Source organism: Planococcus citri, chromosome 3 (assembly GCF_950023065.1).
Source record: "Planococcus citri chromosome 3, ihPlaCitr1.1, whole genome shotgun sequence".
NCBI lineage: Eukaryota > Metazoa > Arthropoda > Insecta > Hemiptera > Pseudococcidae > Planococcus > Planococcus citri.
Window position 1 is genome coordinate 5,914,652 of NC_088679.1, and position 27,725 is coordinate 5,942,376.

At 34.8% G+C, this 27,725-nt stretch overlaps 1 protein-coding gene across 1 annotated transcript; it reads right to left on the bottom strand.

The window, feature by feature from the left end:
• LOC135840412 (uncharacterized) lies at positions 1-27,725 on the bottom strand. The gene is made up of 3 exons (XM_065356939.1): positions 27,008-27,725; positions 13,442-13,836; positions 1-609 (listed from the first exon to the last, which is right to left on the bottom strand). The coding sequence occupies exons 1-2, from the start codon at positions 27,561-27,563 to the stop codon at positions 13,442-13,444; spliced, it is 951 nt and encodes a 316-aa protein (XP_065213011.1). The 5' UTR covers positions 27,564-27,725; the 3' UTR covers positions 1-609.

Consider the following 27,725-nt stretch of genomic DNA (forward strand, 5'->3'; position numbering starts at 1 on the left):
TAAAGTAGAAAACATTTTTATTGAAAAACAAATAGGTAGGTACGGCATCATAATATATCTGTTATTATCACGATGTACTCGACGTGTACCTACTATATATGAATATGAACACTCGGTATAAAAATATCAACAAGAAGCAAATTTATCATTATAGAAAGTTTCATCGGGTGGTGGCTTTTTCTTCTTCGCAAGGATTATAAATTAAACACATATTATAAGGCTATACTATACCTAGTACGTTTAAATTGACTTGAAAGTTATATTCGACGTTATAAAATATATAGGAATAGAGTACATATATGTATAAGTCAATTAGTTCTCTTTTTTACGAGTCCTCTGTCAGGAGGAACTTTTGGCAGAGAATTTGTGAAAGTTATAGTGAATCTTAAACTCTACAAAACAAAAAAATTTTTCTACAAAAAATAAATACTTTTACACAAACACGAATAATAAAGTTTAGAAAAAAAAATACAGAAAAACAATAAATAACGAATCGCGCCTTTGAAATATCAAATAAATAATTTATATGTACATCGTTATTCGTGTGTACTGGCACTCGGAAGGGGGGTTTTGGTGGTGTTGGCGTCTCTTTTAATAATTAAATCCAACCTGCGAACAAATAAAAAATAGTTCAACTTTTAATTAGTGATTGAAGTAAGAATACAAAATTACAAATTATTAAGATTTATATTATTTGGGAAATATTTGGCATTTTGTGGAGCTAATATAAGAATAAGAAAATAAGGATTACACGAGTATTATACGTAGGTTCTATATCATCTATAGAAAAGATCGCCGTTTAATTCTTCGAAATGGAGAGTTTCTCGATAAAAAGAATAAAAGTGAAAATAAACATTGTCCGAAGCAAAAAAAAAGTGAAGTATTTATATTGCTCGTAAAAAAACGCGTTTATGTAAGCCATAAAACTGCAATCTCGACCATTCATCTTCCACATGCTCTGTACGAGAACTGCCGAGTTGAGAGGAAAAATCACAAGCATGTGGTGTAGGTGATACGGTGTAGATTGAGGTATACCTACTACAATATAGACGATGTATTTTCGTTGGTAATTAAAACTGCTATCTAATGAGCTTCCTGTCATTGATTCGAGTAAAGAGATGAAATAAACCTAGTTTTCTGGGCTCGTTTACAACACGCCGGCTCGACAAGGGCGACGTAGGTAATTAAATCAAGCTACTTGTACGAAAACGAAAGCTCACCTATATCGAAGAAAAATCACACACGTTTGGGAAGAGAAATTGAGGAATTTTCTGATTCGAGGATGAAAGCAGTCGATACCTATGAGAATTTGGAAAATACAAAAGGAGATCATCCAGATTTCAAAAAAATACCAGGAATGTTGCGAAGGCAAAATTTTCTCGAAAAATGTCAAGTTTTGGATTCGCGGATGCTAATTTAGGACACATTTCATTTTGGGGGGGGGGGGGTGTTTTTAATTACTAGATTCGTACACCCTTCGTAAGGAGGCAGAGGGGTCGTCAGGAATGAATGGAGAGCCTTGGTCTATTTGTAGAGATGAACGATCTTTTGGAGCAGATGAGGACAATAGAATAATAAGTGTTGAATAGAGAGGGGTTCAGAGATGAGCAAAATTGGCATGAAGGCTTTGATGCTTTTTGGTAAAGGTAGTTATGAGTAATTTTGGTGTGTCCAATTCTCAGTCCTGTGAGTATGATTTCTTCAAGTCTGTTCAAGTGAGAGAGGTTTTTCCAAGGATGGACTGATTTTTTATGGCAATTTGTCATTTTTTTTAAAAAAAAAATTTTCTAGAAAGTATAATGTTCTGAGATTTTGAAGAATTTTTGAATGCAGATGCATACAAAGATACTCCCACTTCATACATTATCAAATATTGCAATTTCCGTTACTCCCAGGCACATTCTAAGATTTTTAATGTTCATGAGAAAAAAATACTTGAAGATTTTGGCTTCACGAGTAGAAATTAGACTTGAGTAGTTCTGGAATATCCTCAGAATTGAAAGAAAATTTTTAATGAAAATGTAACTAAAAGTGTTTTATTAGAAACTCTTAATTTTTGCTTCCAAATTCTTCTAAATACGAGTATCTAACGTTCTTCTCGAACACCCCCCTCCTCATGGCCTTTCAAGAAATGTTGGTCTTCCTGTGCTCGAGCTCTCAAAATAAAGTGAAAATTAAAAAAAAAAAAGAAATAGAAAAATAATAATTTGAAGGGAAAAAAAACAGTTCAAATCTTTTATAACTTTTTCTGAATTCTTCCCCTCCCCCCCCCCCCAACACCTAACCTTTTCTCAAAGAAAAGAATTCTTCCAGTCTCTTAAACAACTTTCAATTTTTTTCTCAATTTGCGTACCCAAGTAAATCAAAAAACCAAAACTTTTTTTGACTCAGGTAGGTACATAATGAAAATTTTTGAAATTTAATATGTTGAAATATCCATTGAAAGAAAGACTAACGTGTCTAGAGAGGTTTCTTCACTCAAAGAAAGTTATTTGGAATAACTTTGTTGCAGAAATTGAGAATTTTTGAAACATCACTGTAAACACATTTTTTTGGTATTGATGTTTTTTTTTTCAGTTGGAAAAGGGGGCACTGTTTGGGGAGAACATAATATTGCTAAAAAGACTAAAATCGACTTTTTCTTCCAAAGAGATTTGGATGAATTTCGTCGCAGAAATTTGGAATTTTTAATCAGAATTTTTGTATTCATCAGACGATAGCTCTTTGAAAATTTCTTGGTGAATTTTTTGCTTCTGCCTCACACTATTGGTTTTTACAATTGAAAAAAAACTGTAAATTTTCAAAAATCTCGATCCTCTCGCTGGAAAAAAAATTTTGCTTTTTTACCTCAGGATTATTATTAACCTAATAATTTATTTTCAAGAAAATTTTCTCCTGGTCCCCCAATATCCTAAGAAAATTAGCATTGAGTAGGGAAACGCTATAGGAGGCAAGCTGAATTTTGGTATACTGGCCTATTTTTATACCCTAAACACGAATCCTTGGTGTCCTCACTTGTCCCTAGTGAGCTTTCCCCCAAATTGTGGATTTTAGCCCCCCATAATGAGGATTTTCGCCTCTACCTCCCGAAATTGTGGTCTTAGCCCAAAAATGGGGTTTATAAAAGTTGTTCTAAATCAAATTTCCCATAAGATGAGCTATGAATCAACTCTGTCCCTCTAAGGAGGGGGGGGGGGTGGATCTTCAGTCAATTTCAAGAAAATTTGCGTTAAAATGCAGGGGTGAAATCTGAATTTTGGTATACTGGCCTATTTCTGTATCCTGAACACGAATCCGTGGAGTCCGCACCTGTCCCAAGTGATTTTTCACCCTAATGTGGATTTTAGCCCCCCAATGAGATTTTTCAGAGGTTTTTCACCCCTACCTCCCGAAATTGTGGTCCTAGCCCAAAAATGGGATGTATAGAAGTTGTTCTAAATTAAATTTCCTATTAGATGAGCTATGAACCAACTTCGTCTCCCTAAGGGGGGTGGACCTTCAGTCAATTACAAAAAATTAGCGAATAGGAAAATGCCGGGAGGGATCTGAATTTTGGTATACTGGCCTATTTTTGAACCCTTAACACGAATCCGTGGAGTCTTAACCAGTACCAAGTCATTCCCCCCCCCCCCAAAATCATGGCTCAAATTCAAAAACCTCCTATATTTGATTGAGTCTAGCTCCACCCCCCTTAGGGGGACGAAGTTGGTTCATAGCTCATCTGATAGAAAATTTAATTTAGAACAACTTATAAACCCCCATTTTTGGGCTAGGACCACAATTTCGGGTGGTATGGGTGAATAACTTCATGGGGGGGGGCTAAAATCCACATTCGGGGGAAAGCTCACTAGGGACAGGTGGGGGACACCAAGGATTCGTGTTTAGGGTATAAAAATAGGCCAGTATACGAAAATTCAGCTTGCCCTCTAGCGTTTCCCTATGACCCCTTTTTTTCAGTTAATTTTCTTAGGCTACAAGCCATTTCGTTTCTTTGTATAAAGCTTCTCAAAGTTGAAAAAAAACATGGGATAAGCAGATCAATCAAATTTGGCGAATTCCCTCCCTCATTTTTCTAGAAAAAACGTTCCTTCGCTTCCTAATGTTGGTCTTTTTGTCTCAAAAATAGAAAAAATTGACAAAAGAAATAGAGAAATTGAAACTCTGGCCAGACTCCTTCTATAAATGACTCCAATTTTTTTTTCTTTTTTTTTTTAGAAAAAACACTTTGTTCTTGCAAACAATTATTTTATCTCGTTCAAAAATTTGTCAAAAAAATCATCATTATCATCATATTTATTTACAAATGATAGATTATATCATATTTACAGATCTTGGGAAGGGATTTTCTTGAAAAGGTGATTAAGCATTCAGAAAGAGTTTGACCATAAATGATTAAAAATTTTCAAAAATTTTTTACCTGCTGAAATTTTTGTTTTGTTCATTTTTTCCAATTATGAGGGGCTCCATATAGGAGTTCCAATGTTGTTTGGAGGACCTAAGAAACATTTTTACTTGAAAAGAGGATTGAGTTTTTTGAAAAATTTAGACTTGAAAATAGGAAATTTTCAAAAATTTTATTCTGAATTTTAATTAACTAATTCGATTAAAAAATTTTTCACAACGTTGGAGGTTTCCATAAAAAATGACCTGGTGTTGCTTTGTGAAACCGTGAGGGAATTTTTCTTGAACACTTGAGAGATTTTTTTGAAAGAACTGTGGTATGCAGGGGATGAAGCCTCCTTGCACAATTTTTTTTTGATCTTGGAAGGAAAATAAAAAAATAGGGATTTTTTTCTTATGAAATCTCACAATGGAATTGGTCGAGGGGGTGGGGGGCTTAGATAACAATGCAGTGGAATTTGAGAGTCACCAGATCATTCCGACAATTTCTGATTGATTTTTCTAGAACTTTTCGATCGCTGAATTATCAAATTTTGTTGAATATAGTCAGCCCCCCCTCCTCTAGAAAGATAGAAAGAAAGAAAGAAAAACAATACTGTTATTTTCACTCAGCATTTGGTTGCTCTTTTAACGCTTCAATTTTTTTTTTTCTTTTGAAACGAAAATAAGCAATTGAATAATGTAATCGGGCAGACATTGTTATTCGTGTACCAAATTCTCATTAATCTTCATCTGCATACCTCTAGAAACTTGAACCCGAAAAAAAATGACAAAATTGAGGAAAAATTCTGTAGCTTAATATTTCACCTAATTCTCATTCCATTGACATAATATGCGCAAATTTCGACTCGAATTTACAATATTCGGAAAAAAAAATAAAACAAAGCGAAAGAATTCGCCGAAGCACGCGAAGAAAAAAAATAACTCAAACATCCGAAAAAAAAATAATAAAAACCTGTAGCGGAAAAATTCGGGCAGTGTTACAGCAGCATAGATACACGAAAAATGCAGGCAGCAAGCCCATAAAGAATACCTTAATGCGGTAGAAAAATGTAGGTATGTAAGGTAAGTAGGCGTACCTACTCGTCGGAGCAAAATGTGTACCATGAAAATGAAAGTTTTTCGTGATTTAAATCTCATGTTTAACCCGGAGCGGAACGTACTCGCGGAGTCGGATGATCTACAACAAAGGCGTATGTATTTTTCAAACGAGCCGCGCCAAGCCGCCCCGGCCAAGTTTTTGTTTTCATTTGCTCATTGATGACAACGTAGCCTAAGGTAATCATGATTTCGTTCTGGGTGCTGGGCGAATGAGAATGATAATAAAATAGAAATGGAAATTCGATCTAAATTTCTCGCCAGAAGATGACAAACGATTACTAGCTCATTAAAGTAGGTAGGCAAACACTCGTGCGACGACGACGAAGACCACGAGGCGACGTATCACGAGAGCAAAATTTATTACTTTGTCGGCTTCGAGAGTCGAGCCTGGTTCGCTAGGTTCGCTGACTCGTGAAAGAATAGTCTCGTAAGGTGAAAAATTAGCCGAGCTTACACAAATTGAATTATTTACTCGTAAATGAACGCTACGTAACGCCGGGCTGTAAACCGCAATGGTTACATTAAAAAGCGATCTAGTAAAATAGTTAGGTTGTCGCGGTTGGTGGCTTGGTCGGCTAGCTGATGCTAGCGGTACGACGATGCTGTTTGTTGTTGATGCTTCTTCATTACGATGAGCTCATAATGGGAGCAAATAAGAAAAAATAAAAACATTTTTGGCCACCTAAGATTTTATGATGAAAAATTGTCAAGGGGGGTCCCTTGAATAATTCCTGAGAATTACCACCCCACAGACCGCTTGCTAATTTTTTTATGGGGGGGTGAACCCCCCCAAAATGGGTTTTTTGCAGTTTTCTCCTCAGGGGATGATTTTACGTCGAAAATAGCTTTAGTTTTATGTTCTACGTCAAATTTCCGATCTAGGGATATATCAACTGTCCTTCTACCCCCAAGGGGGGTGGGGCTAGAACCATTCAAATGAGAGGGGGTTTCTAAAAAACACAAAAAAGCTATCGGCGCATAGAAGGGGTGAAATGGCCGCCGAGAGCTTTCGGGTTGATACTAGCTTGGAAGGTAGGTACCATCGAGAAACTACCGCGTGAAAAATTTCAAATCCACACCACCTCCCCTGTTTGGGGAGCCCCCCTTTTCTGAAATTTCAACAACACTTTTCTCAGCCCCATTTCTACCGATTTTGAAAATTTTTCAGTATGTTATGTATATCCTTAGTAGATATCCCCACAAAAATTTTCAACCCCCTCCCCTCATATTTACCCCTCAAAATAGCGTTTTTTCATTTTTTTATGCCTATTAACAATCAAGATTGCGAGTTACAATTTTGGAAACACGTTTTTTGGATGTATTTTTGGCCCTCAAACATCATATACTGTTTTAGAAATTTTTGCTTTGGCGCACCGTGGTTAAAAATTGGAAGAATGTGTCTTAGGGGGGTGGGGGGTGAAATGGGAATTTTAAGAAAAATAACTATTAACGAGTAGGGTATCGTTTTCATATGATTCGATACCGCTGAGCGCGAATATGACTTCAGATTTTCAGTTACACTCGCCCAAGCCCCTGCAGAGCCCCTCCACCTCCTCCCATTTTCATATTTTGGAAATAAAATAGAGTTATCTTGATGACAGTGGTGTCGTTTTCATATGATTCGATACCGCTAACCACGAATATGACTTCAGATTTTCAGCTACACTCACCCAGGCCCCTCCAGAGCCCCTCAGCTCCCCCAATTTTCACTATTTTTGAAATAAACTCACGAACAGATCGCCGATCAGGAGAGTGAAAACTAAGTTTCAGATTGCGAATAAATATTGTGTTCGATTTTATTATTTATCAATTTTGTAATATTATGTTCGATTTTATTATTTATCAATTTTGTAAACATTTTTTTATTTTTATTGGAAAGATGATACTTTTGCAAGGGGTGCGAGAAAATGGTGAGGGTAGGGGAAGGGTGAGGTACATGTGGGAGATGGAAGACTTTATTTCAAAAATAGTGAAAATGGGGGGAGCTAAGGGGCTCTGGAGAGGGACAGGTGGAGTAGTAGAAAATCTGAAGTCATATTCGTGGTTAGCGGTATCGAATCATATGAAAACGACACCACTGCCATCAAAATAACTTTATTTCAAAAATAGTGAAAATTGGGGGAGCTGAGGGACTCTGGAGGGGCCTGGGTGAGTGTAGCTGAAAATCTGAAGTCATATTCGAGGTTAGCGGTATCGAATCATATGAAAACGACACCACTGTCATCAAGATAACTCTATTTTATTTCCAAAATATGAAAATGGGAGGGGGCGGAGGGGCTCTGCAGGGGCTTGGGCGAGTGTAACTGAAAATCTGAAGTCATATTCGCGCTCAGCGGTATCGAATCATATGAAAACGATACCCTACTCGTTAATAGTTATTTTTCTTAAAATTCCCATTTCACCCCCCACCCCCCTAAGACACATTCTTCCAATTTTTAACCACGGTGCGCCAAAGCAAAAATTTCTAAAACAGTATATGATGTTTGAGGGCCAAAAATACATCCAAAAAACGTGTTTCCAAAATTGTAACTCGCAATCTTGATTGTTAATAGGCATAAAAAAATGAAAAAACGCTATTTTGAGGGGTAAATATGAGGGGAGGGGGTTGAAAATTTTTGTGGGGATATCTACTAAGGATATACATAACATACTGAAAAATTTTCAAAATCGGTAGAAATGGGGCTGAGAAAAGTGTTGTTGAAATTTCAGAAAAGGGGGGCTCCCCAAACAGGGGAGGTGGTGTGGATCTGAAATTTTTCACGCGGTAGTTTCTCGATGGTACCTACCTTCCAAGCTAGTATCAACCCGAAAGCTCTCGGCGGCCATTTCACCCCTTCTATGCGCCGATAGCTTTTTTGTGTTTTTTAGAAACCCCCTCTCATTTGAATGGTTCTAGCCCCACCCCCCTTGGGGGTAGAAGGACAGTTGATATATCCCTAGATCGGAAATTTGACGTAGAACATAAAACTAAAGCTATTTTCGACGTAAAATCATCCCCTGAGGAGAAAACTGCAAAAAACCCATTTTGGGGGGGTTCACCCCCCCATAAAAAAATTAGCAAGCGGTCTGTGGGGTGGTAATTCTCAGGAATTATTCAAGGGACCCCCCTTGACAATTTTTCATCATAAAATCTTAGGTGGCCAAAAATGTTTTTATTTTCGAAATATGATGCTAATTTTCCTGCATTATCATGTATGTTCAACGTGTTTGTAGAGGCATCATGCGTATAGTATTTGTTTGTACACTAGGTCTAGGTCTTGGTCGAGTATACAGGGTGTCCTGGGTTGAATCGGTAGCTGCTAAGTCTGGAAGAAATGCGCTAAAAAATTATCTGCGAATTTGTTGCCTAATTAGAATTTGAAAGGAGCAGTTTTTTGTAGTATTAAAAAAACTGCAAGATTTTTCGAGGCTTTCAAGTTTAAGAACACAAAAATTGTGGATAAAATGTCAAAGTTTTTATGTTTATAAAAATGGAAAAATTTTGATGTTGGAGGAATAATTTTTCAATCGAATACATTTTTCCATAATATGGTTTGGAGTATTAAAAAATATGTAGTACATATTTCAATTTTTGAGATGGTCTATAGGGCAAAACGCGCATTTCAGGTTGCATACATGCGCCATGTGAATAGTAGACTAAACCTTACAAGTCTAGCTGTAAACAATGCTGTTTACTTCTACTTTTCAGCTCGTCAAGTCACTTTTCTCGAGGAAGGCCTTTGCGGATTTCAAAAAATGTAGTACCGTTGGAAAGGGGACAAAATTCTCTACAATTAAGAGTCATAAAATAATGGGGTTCTCGAGATGGTTTAAAAGTTCTGTCGCCTCAAAGTTCAAAGTGAACAGAACAATATGTTGAATTGGCTACCTTTTTCAGATCGTTAAGTGAATTTCCTCAAGGAAGACTTTTGCAGATTTCAAAAAATTTAATACCGTTGGAAAGAGGACAAAATTCTCTACAATTTGGAGCCATAAAATAATGGGGGTCCTCGAGATGGTTTGAAAGTTCTGTCGCCTCAACGTGCAAAGTGAACAGAACAATATGTTGAATTGACTACCTTTTTCAGATCGTTAAGTGAATTTCCTCAAGGAAGACTTTTGCCTATTTCAAAAAAATTAGTTCCATTGGAAAGAGGACAAGATTCTGTACAATTTTGACCCATAAAATAATGGGATCCTTGAGATGGTTTGAAAGTTTTGGCATATCAAAATGCAAAGGGGACAGAACAATCACTAGCTTGAATCTTACTGAATGTAAGGGGAATCAAGATCCGCAACCACTTGTACGCTGTGTGACGTCAGAGCGTTTGGCCCTGTATTTAAAGCGATGATCTGATAAACCCAATTCAGTGGTGCCATCTTGCATTCCAAATTAATCGGTGTTCTGGTGTTATAAATTTACAGAAATCAATTCATATTTTCCTGATGAAAAAACTGCATATCTCAATTATTGAAGGGGCAATTTGAGGCATTTTTGGTTCTAAAATATTTTAAGCAGGTAAAAGCTCTTTTGGGATAAAAAATATCATCCAAGAAATTTGTTTTCCTACAAAATTTTGATTGCATAAGAAATTGAAGGGGTTGCAGCACTTCTTTCAACGTTTCCAGTCTTCATGGCTCTAGGTATTCAATTTTGAACTAGGGCAATATGGTAACTTTTTTTGAATTTTGTGTTTTTTTCCTTTTTTGAATGACATTTTTTGGTAAAAATGAAGAAAATCAATTTCAGAGCTGATATCACTCTCCTAAAGGGGTTTTTGAAACGTAAGTACACGAATCACTTTATTTTCTCAAAAATCACTCTCCTGGATTAGAATTTTATTTTTTCTAGCTCTTCTGGAGCCTCCGGCGCGTTTTTCGATTTTTTTGGGATTTTTGAATTTCTCCAGAAGGCATAAAAACTTACTTTATTGGGCTGCTAAAAATCGAATTCTGATTTAATCTCGACCTATTCGACGATTTCATCAATTTGAAGTGATTTCCAGAAAGACAACTCCAGTGTGGTTTTTTTTTAGCAAACTGCAGCAATTCAAAAAATCGGAAATTTTCTGCTCATGGAGAAATTTTAGGTACCTATTTACACAAATGATCGTAATATTACCAAAAATCATCCCCCCCCCCTCGAATCCGAATTTCACTATTTCGCCAGCCAATCTTGAGCCTCCAGCGTTATTTTCAACTTTTCTAAAATTTTTGAATGTCTCCAAAAAGCATGAACATTTTTTAGGACTGTTGAAAATTAATTTTTGATGTCTTGTCGATCTGTTCAACCAATTCAAGCACAATTGAGGTGATTTCCAGGCGAGCAATGCGAGTGTTTTCATTAAAAATTGGTAGGTATTTAAAATTCGCGTACCTATTCGTTTTGAAAATCAAAAGGCCAAAAACGGGGGGGAGGGGAATCAAAATTTTACCAACTTTATCTAGAAAGCTGAAATTTGGTGTCTATTCTATTTTAGGCACCCCTAATAAACCAATTGAAAAAGGGTTCGAACCATTTCGAACAGTTCTGGAGCCTCCAGTAAATTTTTGAGAATTGATGTTTCCACGAAATCTTACCAAACGATGTTGGAAAGTTAAAAATCCACTTCAAACCCCGATTCCAACATACTGAGTCGATTGCAGGTGGTTTCAAGCCACTCTGGAGCCTCCAGCTATACATTTTTGAAATTCCAGGTTAAAAAAATTACTTTTAATCAACAAAGTTGGTCACCAACAAGAACCAATCAAATTTATGTGTTTCAAAATTAAATTAGACAGATTTTACGCACCTTTTTTCAAAAACTGGAATTTCCAAAAAGTCACCGGAGGCTCCAGCACAGATTGTAAACACCTTCAATCGATTCAGTACATTCAAATTATGGTTTGAAACAAATTATTGATTTTTTATTTCATTTTGGGCGAACATTTTGTGGAAATTTCAACTTTCAAAAATCTACTGGAGGCTCCAGAACTGTTCAAAATGGTTTGTACCCTTTTTTAATCGGTTTAGGGGGTCCAAAATAGGATAGATACCAAATCTCAGCTTTCTAGGTCAATTTGGTGAAATCTTGATTTTTTTTCGATTTTTGGCCAATTTGATTTTTCTCAAAACTCGAAAAATGTATTTCAACACTTTAAATTTTGAGTGGTGATGTACTTTTGCAATGCTCTTTCGATTTAGCTTTGTTCGGTTTTAAAATTTTCTACCAATAGGGATACCTTCCTGGCAAGTGAAAAATCTCTTTCGATATTTTCGCCTTGAAATTTGCTCTAATTGTGGATGAAATTCCTTTGACAGTTCGCTGTGATTAATCAGAACTCGATTTTAGCCGCCGAAATTGATTTCTGCGGTTTTTGAAGAAATCCAAAAATTCTGAAAAACCAAGAATATTGAGCTTGAAGCTTCAAAACTGCTTAAAAAGCCAGAATTCGTTTCGAAGGAGTCGATATTAGGTCTAGAACTGATTTTCATCATATTTTCTTGAAAATTCTGATACCTGCTGTTTAAAAAAAGAAACATAAATCTTGGAAAATCGTCATTTTTGGATTTTTGAAATTTGCCAATTATCGAAAAATTGATTTGGGCTGCTGGAATTTTGATTATGGGTTCAAAACATGATGTTTTCTTGGGTTTCATTCAATATTTACCTGGAAAAATTCAACCCTAAATTTTTTCTAAAAATTCACCCTTCTAAAGCCACTTTTCAATTTTGAAAATCGACCCTACCCTTATTCGTATAAAATCTTTAAGACCAAATACATATTTCCAATACAACCTATACCAGCTCGACGAGGAGCCAAACTCGGGACACCCTGTATACAATAACACATTAGACCACGGATAGGCATATTAAGCAAACAGATGCTCAAGTTCATAATGAATGGATGTAGTTTTACTCTTCCGGTTATCTCTGTCTTGCTCCTACTCACCTAAATAAATAGGCGAAAACTGTGAAAACGTATTCGCGCGAACAGTGTTGTTATTTTTCTTTAATCTGATAAAGAATGCATTAAATTATTAGGTAGACTATTTCAGAAATTATATAGACTTAATTAGGTTTCTATATAATGACAATCTTTGTCCAACTAAAACAAAAAAACAAAGGTGCGGCTGGTTCCATTTCCCATAGGAATAAATCAGCAGCGGTTTTAACCTTGTTTTTTTTTTCTTTCGTTCATCGTTCGCCTGCTTGGTTGGCTATTATAGGTGCCTATACGAGTATTAATAATCGAGATTAACAAGATCGCCCTCTCCTAAAAAGACTAGTCAACTATACACGTTACTTATCTGACTTTGAATACTTTCTTTTCGTCGATCGATATAGGGAAAATGGAAAAAGGCTCAGAGAGATGCTGCCAAAGATGAAGAGATTCACGATGTCGACGTCTCGCGTCGTATTGTTTGCGAGCAATAAAGACGATTAATATTATCGATGCTCGACGATGATGATGAAGATGATTTTACGAGATGCGAGATGTCGTAATTAGTGTCGTGTGACCTTAAAGCTTCATGCTTATCCTAATTGCGTAGGAGGTGGTCCGAGGCAAGAGAAAAAATTGGCGAATTCGTGAGCTATACAACGATTCGAGAGATAGGCAGGTACTGTACCTAGCTGATGAATTAGCTTGGTTCGAAGAGCAATAGCCGAATAGAAGATGTGCATAAGAAAAAAGTATCTCACACGCAGCAGCTCAGATGATAAACAAACAACAGGGCGACTTTCTCTGGCCAATGTACCTAGGTGTATATTTTTTGACGACGTTGTTAGTTCACGATTCGGCGAATAAGAGAACACAAGGGAGGAGGAGTACAGAGTGAGATAGGGTTAGAGAGCTTAATTAGATTTAAATTAGCGTATGCTCGGAGGAATCTGAACGCAGCAGAGATGGTCGCTGCGAGATAGCCTCGGGCGAGACATACGAGTAGATAGATGTAGCATTAGCAAAAAAATCTTACTTAGTTAATTTTGGTATCGGCGGCTGGTTTGTAGGCTTTATAGGCCAATTCATGAGCATCGGCGCTTCGGCCCCATCCACCACCGTGACTGCTGCCGGCGCTGCTGCCGCCACCTCCATAGCTCGAGTAATCGGCTCCGGCTGAAGAATACGAGTCGTGACCGCCGCTGCTGTGTGGATGACTGACTATTTCATAGGTGACGGTTTTCTGATGCGATGCCAACAGTTTCTTCAAAGCGATGATGAGCGATAACAACAAGGCGATTTTACCAATCAATAAGGCTTTACCGGCCAGCAGAGCGATTAAACCGAAAGCCAACGGGATCAAACCGAGCAATTTCATTTTGATCATCATCAACAAAGGTCCTAAGATTTTGGCTCCTTTTTTGCCACCTCCTGTAAAACAAAAATCATAGGTACATTAGATATGGTAGGTACTATAAGCTTCGGTTCGTTTAATAAGGTGGACGGAAGGCAGGGCAGTCGTCGGTATGGTATGAGAATTAGATAAGAACAGGTGTAAGTACTCGGACGTGGTCTGACTGGAACGAATTCGTTAATTGTTGGCGATTTAACAGAGGCTGAGGACCGATCGAGAACGAGGAGAGGGCATGTTTTTAATTATTTTTTAATTAGATGATTGGCAATGCGCTGTTTGTCATTTTGCCAACGTAATTGTGATTCACCATCGTGTCTAAACTGTCTATGCGACATTTATATTATTTATTGGTAACACTGCGCACAGCCTGTAAACCTTGTATTATTAATTTTATTAATTGTAAGACCATATTGTTGTATTTAAAGGAAAAAATTTTATTAATTGTAAGACCATATTATTGTTGCATTTAAAGGCACATAAATGCCAATAAATATACCTATGTAAGTAATAGAAACATCTACAGTGAAAGCTCATTAAAACACTTTTCAAGAGACTGGAAAAAAGAGCATTATAAGCCAAAGCACATTATAAGCATAATTCTTGTTTCAACGCTGAGGAGTGTAATACAGTGAATTCTTGTTTTAAAGCAAAAAAGACATAATAAAAGAAGTTGAAACATAAACTTTATCTTGAATTTGAAAAACTGTTTCATTTGAACATAAAAAAATCTGAAATTACACTTTGATTTTGAGGTCTAATTTTTGACAGAGACTGGAAGCAAGCTGAAAGCAATAAGCTAAAAGCAGTAAAAAACCGATATTAACAAGATTTTTGGAGGCTAAAAGAAAACAAAACTTTATAAATTTGAAAGCCAAATCCAGCCAAATCTTTATTTCTCCAGATTTCTTAGTTGAAGTTCTAATGGCTTTTCACTGTATTTTAATTTGCTTATTGTACTTTGCATATTTTTCAGTCTTTGTGCTCAAAATTTTGAATTTGACCTTAATATTTTGAAATTATCATTATTTACCTAATTTTAAAATACAGTGAAAGTTTGTTATAACGCTCTTCAAGGGCCTGGAAAAAAAGAGAGTTATAAGCCAAAACACGTTATAAGCAATAAAGTCTCATTTTAACGCTGATGAGTGTAATACCACAAATTCTCGTTTTAAAGCAAAAAGAGTGTAATAAAAGAAGTGGAAATGTGAACTTCTTCTCAAGATTATGACAAAAAATCTAAAACTCTACTCTTTTGTAAAAACTTTAGATACTTACCTGCCTTTTTTTGTAAGAATTGTTGGAGTAATCGAGCTTCTATCAAAGTTTGATAAGTTTATCAAAAAATCTTACTTTCTTTTTTTTGGCCAAAATCAAAAATAATTTTACTTGTTTGTATGAACTGAAAGTGTTGAAAGTTGAAAAACAGATTTTTTAGCAAAATTTTTCTGTAAAAGTTTTTTTTTTACTTTTTTAAAAATTGAAATTGCCAAAATTGCAAAAAAAAAACCTGTTGTTGTGGCCAAAATTTTCAGAAAGTCAGAATTTTTTACATGTAACTTAAGCTTTTTTGTTGTTAAAATTATTTTTAAAATGTGATTTTTCCTGTGTTTTAGAGTGTTAAGACACAATTTATAATCACTCTCATGAGCGTTATGTCATGATTAATTTTACATTGGTTTAAATGGGGGTTGTCTACGGACTGGAGGAAATTAGTGTTACAACAAAATCAGCGTTATAGCTGAAAGCGTTATAACGAGGATTTACTGTATTAAATATTAAATCAAATTGTGAAAAATCTAAGGTAAACTCGGATGAGATGACGCACCATTCTTAGAATCGTCATATATGTATTTGGCAAAAATGACTCAAAAAATTTGATACATTGTGAAAAGTACTACGTACATGTTCTGTACCTGTGGCCATGAATAATTTTTTTTTGGTCAATAATTTTTCGATTTTTTGAAAAATATAAAAAAAAGAAATTGGCCATCTCTCCCATGTGTATGGGAGAGATGGCTCATGGAATTTTACATGTAAATACTTAATTGAGAACAGATTGAATTTTTTTTTGAAATTTAAGATGAGCAGAAGTCACAAAAGTAGTTTTCTGTGTTGGATGTGTCTGTCTAGTGAGCTTAAATTTAAAAAATTCCATTAAAAAATGAAAAACATTATTATAATTATGAAATTTTCATAAGCCATCTCTCCCTCCACACACCCATACAACAATGACCATGCTAATTTCGATGTGAATGTTGACCCATCCACATCTGTCACTTTTGTATGCCACATGTCAATGTGAATTTCAACCCTGTGTCGAGCTAATTGTCGATGTAATTGTCGACTGATTTTCATCTGCATTCATGTTGACAATTGGCTCAACACAGGGTCGAAATTCACATCGACATGGGGCATCCAAAAGTGATGGATGTGGATGGATCGACATTTACTTACATCAAAATTTATGTTGACCTCCTGCTTTGTAAAATTATAAGATTTGAGTTTAAAAATTTTTAATTTTTTTCCCAAAAATTATTTCCTCTGATGTGGCTATTGCTTGTGCTGAAAACAGCATTGATGCAGAGTCCACCACTGAAGAAGTATAGACAAAAAGACTGTACAATCAAATAGTTGAACAGAAATTCCTTATATCAACAATGGTGCAATACTTTATCTAAGAGTACAACTAATCCATTTTTCATGTCGACATGTCGATGTTAATGTTGATGTGAAATTCGACATCAAAAAATACATCCACAATATCAACATCATATCATCTACAACTCCAAACTGTAGAAAATGAATATTTTCATCAATGCCCTAAAAAATTTGATTTCCTCATTGAACAAGATCATATTTTTGAATGTTTACTTAACTTTTAAACACTAAAACAGAAATTTTAATTCTGAAAAATTGGTCAACATAGTTGTAGATGTAAATTTCGAGCATCAAATTTTACATCTACATGTCGAGATGGCATGTCGAGGTATCAGAAATAATGAGAAAATTTCGAAACTTTTCATTTACCTGGCTTTTGTATGGACAGAAGATTCCCACTAAATAATTAATTGATCACTTTTCCATCATTACCCAGCTGGCAAAGTGCTGCTAATTTTTAAAATATGCTGCTATTCATGCTGCTAGAAGCATGGATAGCGGCGCGCGAACTGGTTCATAGCTGTACAGCTATGTTTGCTACCATTTGTGCTGCTATTGCACTACTAGATGCGCTGCTACTTTTGCTTCCATTTACGCTGCTATGGTGCAGCCAAGTGTGCTGCTAGGAGCGCTATGGGTGTGCACGCTACCATTTTTTAAAGGAACAATGAAAAAAAAAATAAAAACTGGTTTAATAGCGGTAGGTATAGGGAGGGAGCTCGTACATTCCCCATACAATCACTAAACCTCAGCTCTTTGTATAGGCAAGATACTCGACCATTCTATTCTACAGGGCATAAACTCGAGCGGTCACCCATCCAAGCTCCAACCAGGCTCGATGCTGCTTAACTTCTCTGTTTAAATGAAAGAATGAACTGTAACATGCTAAAGGACTATTATTTTTGAAACAGCGCACTTCTGAAGTATATTGTACATACAGGCATGGAGTTGTACATTCAACTTCTGGATATTTTTATTGATTTATTTTTTTGTTTTATGCAAACATGATAATTTATTATTTATGTATTATTATGTAGTGCAGAAAACAGGACCAATTTTCATATTCGAATTGAAATTAATTGAATTTAGTTGGTCTTTTGAGCTTACAAATTGTCCATAAATCTTGACTAAACATTTAAGAAAACCTTAAATGAATAGGTAGGCATAAATTCAAATTTGAAATCCCAATTTTTGTAATTAGGTATGTTGTCAAAAATAATAAATTGAAAAATGATATTCTGCTTGCCAATGACAATATACAATACATTAGGTACAATTTTCTTGCTCAAACATGCTTTTTGTTCTTATGCATAGGGAATAAGGAATTTTTTTTAGTAATCTCAAAGATCAGGGGTACCGAGATCACTTAGAGAGTTTGAACACTTATCCTCAATTTTTACCTTTTTTCTAATTTTTCCTCAATTTTTTGGTCATTTTATTTACTTACGAATCTCAGTAACTTCATTAAAAAAATCAATCTTTATACTTGGAGTCATTTTTGTTCTCAGTCTCGGACCATAAAAAACTCAACGGATTCACCACAAAAAAAATTGAGTATTGAGTAATTTTAAATTTTCAAAAATGATGGGCTTGTAACAAAAAATTTGAATTATTCTATTGATGTCGTAATATTTTTGAAATTTTTCAAATGATTCATTTCATCCTGGAAAATTTTTAGCGTACCTACACTAATTCTGGAAGTAATACAACATTAATTTTGATATAAAAAAATTGTTTTCTCTGACTTGCTGTGGTTTCTGAAAATTTATAGGCTTAATCTAAAATGCAAAACGGCATCATTTTCGACTCTAAAAAATGTTTTTTTTTTCAACGTTTAAATTGTTCAAACTTGGAACAATATTTTATAAAAAATAATGGAGAATTTTGGGGGAAAAAATTCACTCCATGCAAACAAACCTAAGACAAAAGTTTTTGAAAATTTATGACTGGGGAAACAGAAAAACAACATTTTTTATGGTAAAAAATGATAGATGCTTTAAACCTTGGAATTCTCCAAATTTGAGTAGCCTAATTGTTTTTCAATTATTTCAAACTATAACAGAAAGAAGAATCCGGAATTGCATATTTTTAACAAACTTGAACTGCTATTTTTTTTAGAAATTCCAAATTTAGGAAAATAAAAGTCAAGTGACTCCAGCGAAATAAATGAAATAAATTTGAAGGAGCGGATGCACTTTCAATGATAACTTGGCGGCTCACAATTTTATGAGTACCTACCTAATTCTTTAGAGTTGGATTGTGATTTATAGGGGAAAAAAAGGTGGTTCCATCCAAAAAAAAAAAACGTTTGCAAGTAAAATGAGCTCAATTTGTTGAAGCATTTTTTCACATTTTCTACCAATAACAGCATGAAAAAGAATTTTTAGGCATTATTCACTTTTTTAGGCAATTTTAGATGAAACGAAATCCGCAGAAAGAACAAATATTTGAAAATTCTCAAGAATATTGCAAAGAAAACTTCAATTCTTGAAAATAATCCCCCAAAAAAAACGTAAATAGTCTAAAGAAATATGTAAGCATAAGTGAGTATAAGATAGGTACCTAATTAAATATTTGAAAATTGAAAAAAAAACGAAAGAATATGGGAGTTGAGTCAGTTTTAGAAATTTCGCGAAAAAAATAGCCCAATACAATATAAAACTTTTAAATTAAAATATTCCCCAACAATAAAAATAAAAAGGAGAAAAATTCTTCTAAAACGGTTAAAAAAAATGAGTTCATTCTACTGGGAACTTCATGAATGTTGAAGAGCAAGAAAATAGCCCTGGATAGTGATTAATCAAGAAACATTAAAAAAAAAATCACCAGTGATGAAACTATCTAATTTTTATAGCAGTGAAAAGCGGAATTTACTGCCAGTAGTGCAAGTGGAAGTGCAGTTAGCTGCACTACTAGCTGCGCTACTGCGGATGCCGCTAAATTCTATAGAGGTGCGATGCCACTGTACGCTTCTATTCGCGCTTCTAACTGGGTGATTAGTAGTGCAAAGCGGCATTCGCTACCATAGCGTGAGTGGAAGCGTAGATAGCTGCACTACTAGTTGCGCTACCTTGGCAAGCCTTTTTTTCTTTGGTGGTGAGTGCTGCTAAACACACCTATTTTTGCCGCTAGCAGCATGATTAGCAGCACTTGAGCAACAATGATTCTAGCTGGGTGAATAGCAGCGGAGATAGCTGCACTGCTAGTAGCGCAATGGTAGCATGACATATTACACCATGGTAGTGAGCACAGCTATACACTGCCAATTCCACCGCCACTTCTCATACTAACACATTGCGAAGTAAAATGTATTTTACTTGAAAATTTGTGAATGTGTTGGTAATAGTAGCGGTGCTACCATACGCTTCTAGTAGCGCAGCTAATTCTTTGCCAGCTGGGTATGTTGGAAAAAAATGTAGTTGATGTAAATGTTGATATCGACAATTGTTGTGCAAGATGTAAGTACACGAAGATGAAGAAGAAATGTGCGTAAAATTGTTCTTGTTCCTAATTCATGCAGGGATTTAGTATAATTTGTTATAACTTATCTGTTTTGTTTTGTTAAATTTTGTTATACCTTAAAGGCAATGGCGTGTATGTCCATTGAAAAAAAAATGTCTTTGTGCATTACTGATAAGACTCCTGGATGCCCTGAAATGGAAAATTTACACCTGGGTGCAGTAAAAGTGAACCACAGAAGATCCACAAAGCTAACTGATGTTCAATCAGGACTCAATGAACCGATCTGAGCATATCCAAACTTTATCAGTGATACATAAAATTGTACTTTTTCAATTGACATACACGCCGTTGCCTTTGAGATGACGATTTGTTATATTTTTATAAATTTTGCTATACTTTTCTTGAGATTATTTTGTTGTTATATTTTTGTTATTTGTTAATTTAATTTATGTTGTTGGATTGTTGGTGTTAAAGGTCAAGATGCCAGATGTCATAATACAAACTTATGATGATGAGAAAGCTGAGCTTAATAAATTTGAAAATCAAAGCCATAGCCAGCCAAAAGCTTCATTTTTTCAGTTTTCTTGAAGTTCTACTCATAACAGCATTTTACTGTATTTTGATTATTTATTGTAATGAGCAATGTTAGGGTTGTTGGGGGGGGTGTGTTGCATTCCGGGCATGATGGAGGAGCCTGTTTAAGAAATATGAATTGGTGAGTAAGAAATGAGTGGCCAATCCTGAGTCAGGTGAGAAGAACCTCAGATTTATGCTGAAGTTGCGCAGAAGTTTTTCATAAGGATGTGGTGTTTTTGGTGCTTTTTAGTTTATTTGAACTTGGAACTACAGACCAAGATTTCCAGTTTATGTATTGTAAAGAGCTTTCCCTTTTTTCTCATTGAACTAGAATTTAGACATGGGCTCAAATATATTCCTTTGAGTAAGTATATTTGAGAAGTTCTTTTGTGAGGACAGATCATCTACTCTGAGTGAGAAGGTCTTTAGTCCAAACCTTTGCATCATAATCATAATGTTAATTACTCGTATTATTGCAGAAAAGATTAACATTCGACTTCATCGAGCCACGAATCGAATAGGTACCGAATAAAAAATCAGTCTATACCGGAGGCGTTTCAGCGAAAAGAATGTCGCCAATGAATGTTTGAAAGTTGTCCAAAGAATAAGGTTATTAATGCGAACATATGCGTAAATGGATTTTCGGTATAGATATACGTATATGTAGGTGAGGTGCAAATGCATCTTGTGATAAGTTGTGTACACACATCGCCCACCTTCTTCTTCATCTTACCTGTCTATATGTATGTGTTTTTATTTAGCACCTAAATTGTACATACGTACGTATAAAGCACAATGCCGGATTTTTTTCCTTTTCATTGTCATTGGCCACATTCTTATGTTAATGAAGTAGCTACCGCGGGCACAGATTAGCCTCATGTGTATAGGGAAATGATATGGAGCACGTTTAAAAGAATTCGTACGTATTCGAAATGCGCATTCAAACTGGACGAATTTTATCTCTCTCGTCCGCAATCCACGATCGAGATTCGTGTACGTTTAAATTAACCGGATTTTTTACTCCATCCAGTCCAGCAACTGCATAGACCAAGAAATATGGTGACAAATCAGAATTACACACAGTTATTCGTGTATATTATGGTACTGATACGATAAATCTGAACCTGTATCTAGATGAATATAATAAAGGTGCAGGTACACATGCAGTTTTATACACTGGACTGTGTACGAGTAGGTACAAGTTGTTCAAAGAGACAGACATATCTGCAGAATATATACAGAGTGAATCTGAATATCCAGATAGCCAAACTACCTACACGTACTCTTACATATCTAATACATCTCTGAACTATACTATAGATAGGTACTTTGAGATATGTATTCATCGTGATGTACTTTCTCTATGAGTTATCGAGTAGATTTGTTTGAATGGTGTTTTTTTTTTATTTCTTTTTTTCTTTCATCGTCTATTATTCTTGTATTATTTTTCTCTCCTTTTTTTTTTGTCTATTATCGCCGGTCTCGGGTGTGTTTATTTATGAATAATCACGTGTGAGGATAAAAAGATCTAAATGGTGAATGGTTGATTTACCAAAGCGTTCGCATTTCAAGTGTTTCAGTTAGAGTTTGATTTTTTTCACGTCTTATCTTCTCGGAACCGCGATATTGGACATGGATCATGAATGGTTTTTCTTGGAAACTGGTTTATTTAGATGAGGTGGAATATGAGTAGGTAGATGTGGATGAGGTATGTTGAGAGAGATTGACTCTTTTTTTTTACAATTTTTGTCGCGGGTTTCAGTTTTTTTTTTTAATTTCATAACGTTTGGTTTTGTTTATGTTTGAACGTTTACAGCATTTTTGAGATTTTGAAAATACACTTGGGGTTTTGATTTTGATTTAAGATATCATGACAAGAATTTTCAGTACTTGCCAAGGTTGTTTTTTCATCACTCCTCCCCCCCCCCCCCATCAAAAAAGTTGGTTCTCAATTTGTCAAAATTGTTCAAATTGATTTACATTTTCAAGTATTGAGGTCAAAACAATCAGTGAGTTTAGTAAGTTCATCCCAAATTATACTTTCCATCATTTTCCACTGCAATATTCTATTATGATTGAAGTTGGAGATCTTGGAAATTGGTAACTTTTTTCGATTCAGGACGTTCAGAATTTCAAAGAGAACTGATAACATTCTACTAAATATACCTACAGGTGCTCATGTTGTTGTTGTTGTTGTTGTTGTTATTGTTGATGATGATTCAACCGTCAACTTGAATACATTTTTTTTGCCAATTTTGGAGATGAATTTGAATTAAGTGGTAAGATGGACGAGTGTTGATTTTTTTCTTTAATTTAAAATATCAATTTTTTTGTAAATTCACTTTCTCAATTTTCAAAAATTTTGAGATACTCGATAGGTATATTTAAAAAAAAAAAAAATAGGTAGTTAGAGGAATGCAAGAAATGAAGGGCAATCAAAACACTACTATCGTGGGAAAAAATGATGCATTTTGTTCTAATTTTTAAAAACAGGTAAGTTGAGAATGTTCTTATGACTAGATCATGGGATAGAACGATTTTTTTCCATCGAAAATGGGAAATTCTTTAATAAAAAAAAATAGTTCGAACAACTTAGTTCCTAAAAACAGAATTTTTTGGTAAAGTTTAAAAACGTGCCAAAAAGTTTTCTACGATATTCCTCTATCGCATAGGTAGTGAAAAGTTTTTGATTTTGTAACGATTCAGTCCCCGGATATTTGTACTTATTCCTCCGAATGGAGCTACTTTGAATAGAAATTCCTAATGCTTTTTTTTCAGTGATTTTTTTCAACGACGTGTTTATTTTAGTGCTCGTTTCTGAATTTTTAAAAAAATGATGCACCATCAAATCGCAACGAATTCGTAACTGATCTTACCATTTTGCAATTTAAACAACATTTTTAAAGGTTTTTTTTGACTTACTTAAAACCCCTGAAAAATTGCAAGAAACAAATTTTGAGGTTATTACCAAACAAGGTTCAAGTTTAGGTTCACCAGAGACTGACTACCTCAAAACATTGGACTTTGTCCCTTCAAGTTCTCAGTGTAAAAAAAATTGATCATTTTTTATGAAAAAGGTGTAAGACTGGATTATTTTTAGCATTTTAAAACAGCTGAAAATAGATAAATTTCAAAATGTCCTGACAAATTACAATAAATATGACACATTGGAATCCATTTGATGGGGAATACTTATGAAACGTTTAGAGAGATCAACAGAGAAAGCAGCGAACACCATTTTCAATTTTTCTGTAACATGTCCATTTTGAAAATTGAAGGAATAGAATTTTTGAACATTTTTACAATGCATTTAGAAGCCCTTGGACGATATTCTTAGTCTATTTACAAAATTGAAGGAGTCATATAATCCCAGAAATTTCTACAAAAGCTCCTGAAATTTCAAAATGGCTAAATGACCTTTTTTTACGAGATTTCATCTCGAAAAATTTAGCTTACATTTACACTCGAATTGAATTTTTAAGTTTTGGAAAAAATTTGCAACTCAAAAAAAGTTTTCGATGAAATTGCATTCGAACTAATCCAGGTGTTTAAGAAAATGAACTTCAAATAGTACTTACTCTACTCTCTAAATTTGAAACAGTGAAATGTCACTGTTTCAAATTTAGAGAGTAAATCAATTGAACAAACATTTTTTAAAATCTGAATTAGGTCCTACTTATTTTAAACAATCATCTAAAACCTTTTTCCTGGCAATTGAAAAGTCGTTCGTCATTCCGATCAAAATTGATCCTTGCTGACCGTTCTTTTCTTAATTCGACAAAACTTTTTCTGATTTGGTTAAACTTATCTAAAAAAAAAAATCCTCCAAAATTGATTAGAAAAAATTCGATTTGATCGCCTTTCTTTTTTGAATTTCAATGAAGTATTTAAAATACAAATATGTACTAGAAAAGAATTCAATGTGCCAAAGTTCACCTGAAAATTTTTTTATTGAAAATAAGCAACAGAATCGGTCACTTGGTGAAATTGGAAAATTTTTCATAAAAATTGCAGAAGTAGTCTAAGGTATGAAATACTTGATGTTAATTCTATTAAAATACCTATCGTTTATTTATTCTTGCACTTTTTTTTTCAAAAATTCATCTGATTCGGTTTTTGATTTTTTCGGATGAATTTTGATTTTTCTCGATTTCTCGAATGTTTTATTCTTTTTTCATTTTTTCATTTTATGGATGCTGAAATTCGAGTATATTAATTTAGAGGTGTGTCCGGACGTCTCTCCCATAAATGAAAGAAAGAAGCAGGAAACTTCCGACATTTGGATCGACTGCTGCACATTTTTTATGAGAGACCAAGACCACAACTCATTATACTCTAGAAACCAAAAGTTGCAGGAAACAATTGGGCATTGAAAAGGGCCCGAGAGACGATATTTATGTATTCTAAGGCAATTACTAAAAATTATGTTCAGATTCAGGTATCAGAGGTGTGACCATGTACCTCAAAAAATTGAACTTTTCATGCCTTTAATCAAGTCCTCAGTGTGGAAAAAATTGATCATTTTTGATGGAAAAGGTATCGGACTGGATTATTTTTAGCATTTTGATTGAATGCAGAAATGCTCAAAACAAAATGAATAAGTACATTTTCAAGTAGGTACAACTTTTTTTGAAGTTCCAAGGAAAGAACATTAATTTAAAAACATTTCGTTCATTTTTGAATTGAAAAAAAGTTACAAAGTCGGAAAAAATGAAAATCGAGTTTTTTTTTGAAATCACTCATTTTTGAATAAAAAACAGAGTCATTTACAAAGCGGAAAAATAAAAATCATCTTTTTAAATCACTTATTTTTGAATTGAAAATGAGTTAAAAAATTTTTTAAATGCAGTGACAGCACTTTCGTTAAATTTTAATCATGCTATTCCTATTCGATCTAAATAGGTACCTTGATTTCTATTTTTAGAAAGTCAAAAACGCTGATTTTTGAACTTCCCCCTCTTTTAGTTCCGGTCTCCGGTCGATTCGTTCAAAAAAATGTCTTCGATTATCAATTTCATTGAAAAACCAGGCTTGTAGAAAAAGGAGTAATTGAAATTCGATGGAGAATTTTGATTTTATTTTTTTTGTTTCTATAAATTCAGTGATAAAAAAATTTCAATTCGATGAATTATTTTAATTTTTTTTTCAAATGGGCCAAATTTACGTTTACTCAGTGCTCGCTGTGGCTTTCAACATGTTTACTATAAAGTTAATAACTTCAAATGAGAAATTCTACTTATCCCTTTCTAAACGAATGAAAATGATGTAAAATTGAAATTGAAAAAAGTCGTGTTTTATTTTATTATAGAAACTCGGATGATTAATTTTTCGTTTAATATCTCATTCCCTATGACTTTCGTTCGATTGCAATTTCAACGAAAATAATGATTCAATTTCAATCGAAACAACCAAATATTACCTACGTTTTCATATTGCACCTAAATGTACCTATCTATGAATTGAATACTATACGTTCACTTTCAATTGCTAAAACCCCTTCTCACCTCAACCATTCACCAATTATCGCACTATCTGTTCGTCTATGGTACGTACTTAACGAATTTACACATGTTTCGTACAATTTTTCATCATATGGGATACCTAATTGTTTTACAAGCGAAAAAAAAATTGATTTATTTACACAATAAAAACGATCAATTTCACGGTCATCTCAAACCATAGGTACATACGAAAAAGAGACGATGAAGACGAACACGTTCGTGTACCTATAGATAGATAACTAGAAGTACATGTTACAATGTGTGATCCATCGAGCCAAACGATCGGTATATCCAATCGAAGCATATCAAATGAAGAGTTTATTTGTATATGCGAAAAAATGACCGCGTTATAAAAAAAAAAAAAACTGAAATGATACCACTATACTAAAAAAGACTCCGATGTAATTGTTAATGAGAAAAACGTTGAAAAGAAAAAGAGGCAAAAACCTCGTTTAAAATATAATTTGCGGCAAGTACCTACCTAGTAAATGCACTCGTGGTACACTTGTGAGTAGGAATTTTCCGGGATACTTGGCGACAAGACAGGAAATTATACATTTAACTATATCTAATGGTAAGTATCTAATAGTAGGTGGCTACGAGAGAATATTTGGCGCAATCGATCATACGAGCAGGTACGCCGGAGACGTGAACTTGGACGGCCGTGAAAATTGGAATAAACACGTTTAAATTGCGATGGTCATGAACGCTGTACGAGTACGAGTATACGAGTGACAAAGAAAGTGGACAAATGCGGAGAACATGTAAAATGGTTAAATTATCCGATCACTGTAAGGTGGTCTTTTTTAATACGTACGAGTACTTAAAATTAATGCCTTCTCGGAGTTGGTTATTTACTTTAGAGGTAGGTATAGGTATTTTTTTTTCAACCAGGGTCTGACTGGACGATGAAGACGACGACGCCTTGTAATATTAAAATAAATTGATAGCTAGATGGGTACGGTAGGTATTTTTGGGTAATTACGCTTACCTTTCTTTTTACGAGCCATTTCGACATCTTCGTTTTCAAATCCGTCGGTGAATTCGTCGAGTGTTCGGCCAGCTCTGGAGACAGCGTTCAAGACATCGGTTCCACGTAAATCGACTTTCAAAGTATGGGTATTCAAGAATCGCTCGATACGAGTAGCCAGCATGGTGGAAATATCTCCGTTTTGAGATTCGCCCGAGGTAGCTGCAGCCTCTTGGTCTAAAGCTCTTGGAGCTCCATCCACTCCAGCCCCGGAAGCGGCGGTTTTCACGACCGTGATACCGTTGGCCAAGTTGATTTCATCCTTGTTTAGAATTTTATCGACGAACGCGAACAATTTGTACTTGAAACACGGTACCGAACCTTTGTTATCGGTACAATCGGCGTAAACACTTTCGAGAAAATCTTGTTTCGATTCGATCGAATTTGTGGTATGGTATCGCGGTACTGGTACGTCTAAAGCCGGCGATGGCAAACATCGACTTAGATGTAAATTACAAGCGAATAAAACGCATACAACTGCGACGAAATACGACGAAGAAAAACACCTTTGCGACATCGTGAGCAGATTTTTTTCTAAGCTAAAAAATAATATCACGAAAAAAAATTAAATTAAATTAACAACACATGAACGTGTGTTTGAAAAAAAAAGCGACACTCTTGCGATGAGGAAAAATCCTATAAACTTATGGCGGAAGTTGTGGTTTGGTATAAACATTGC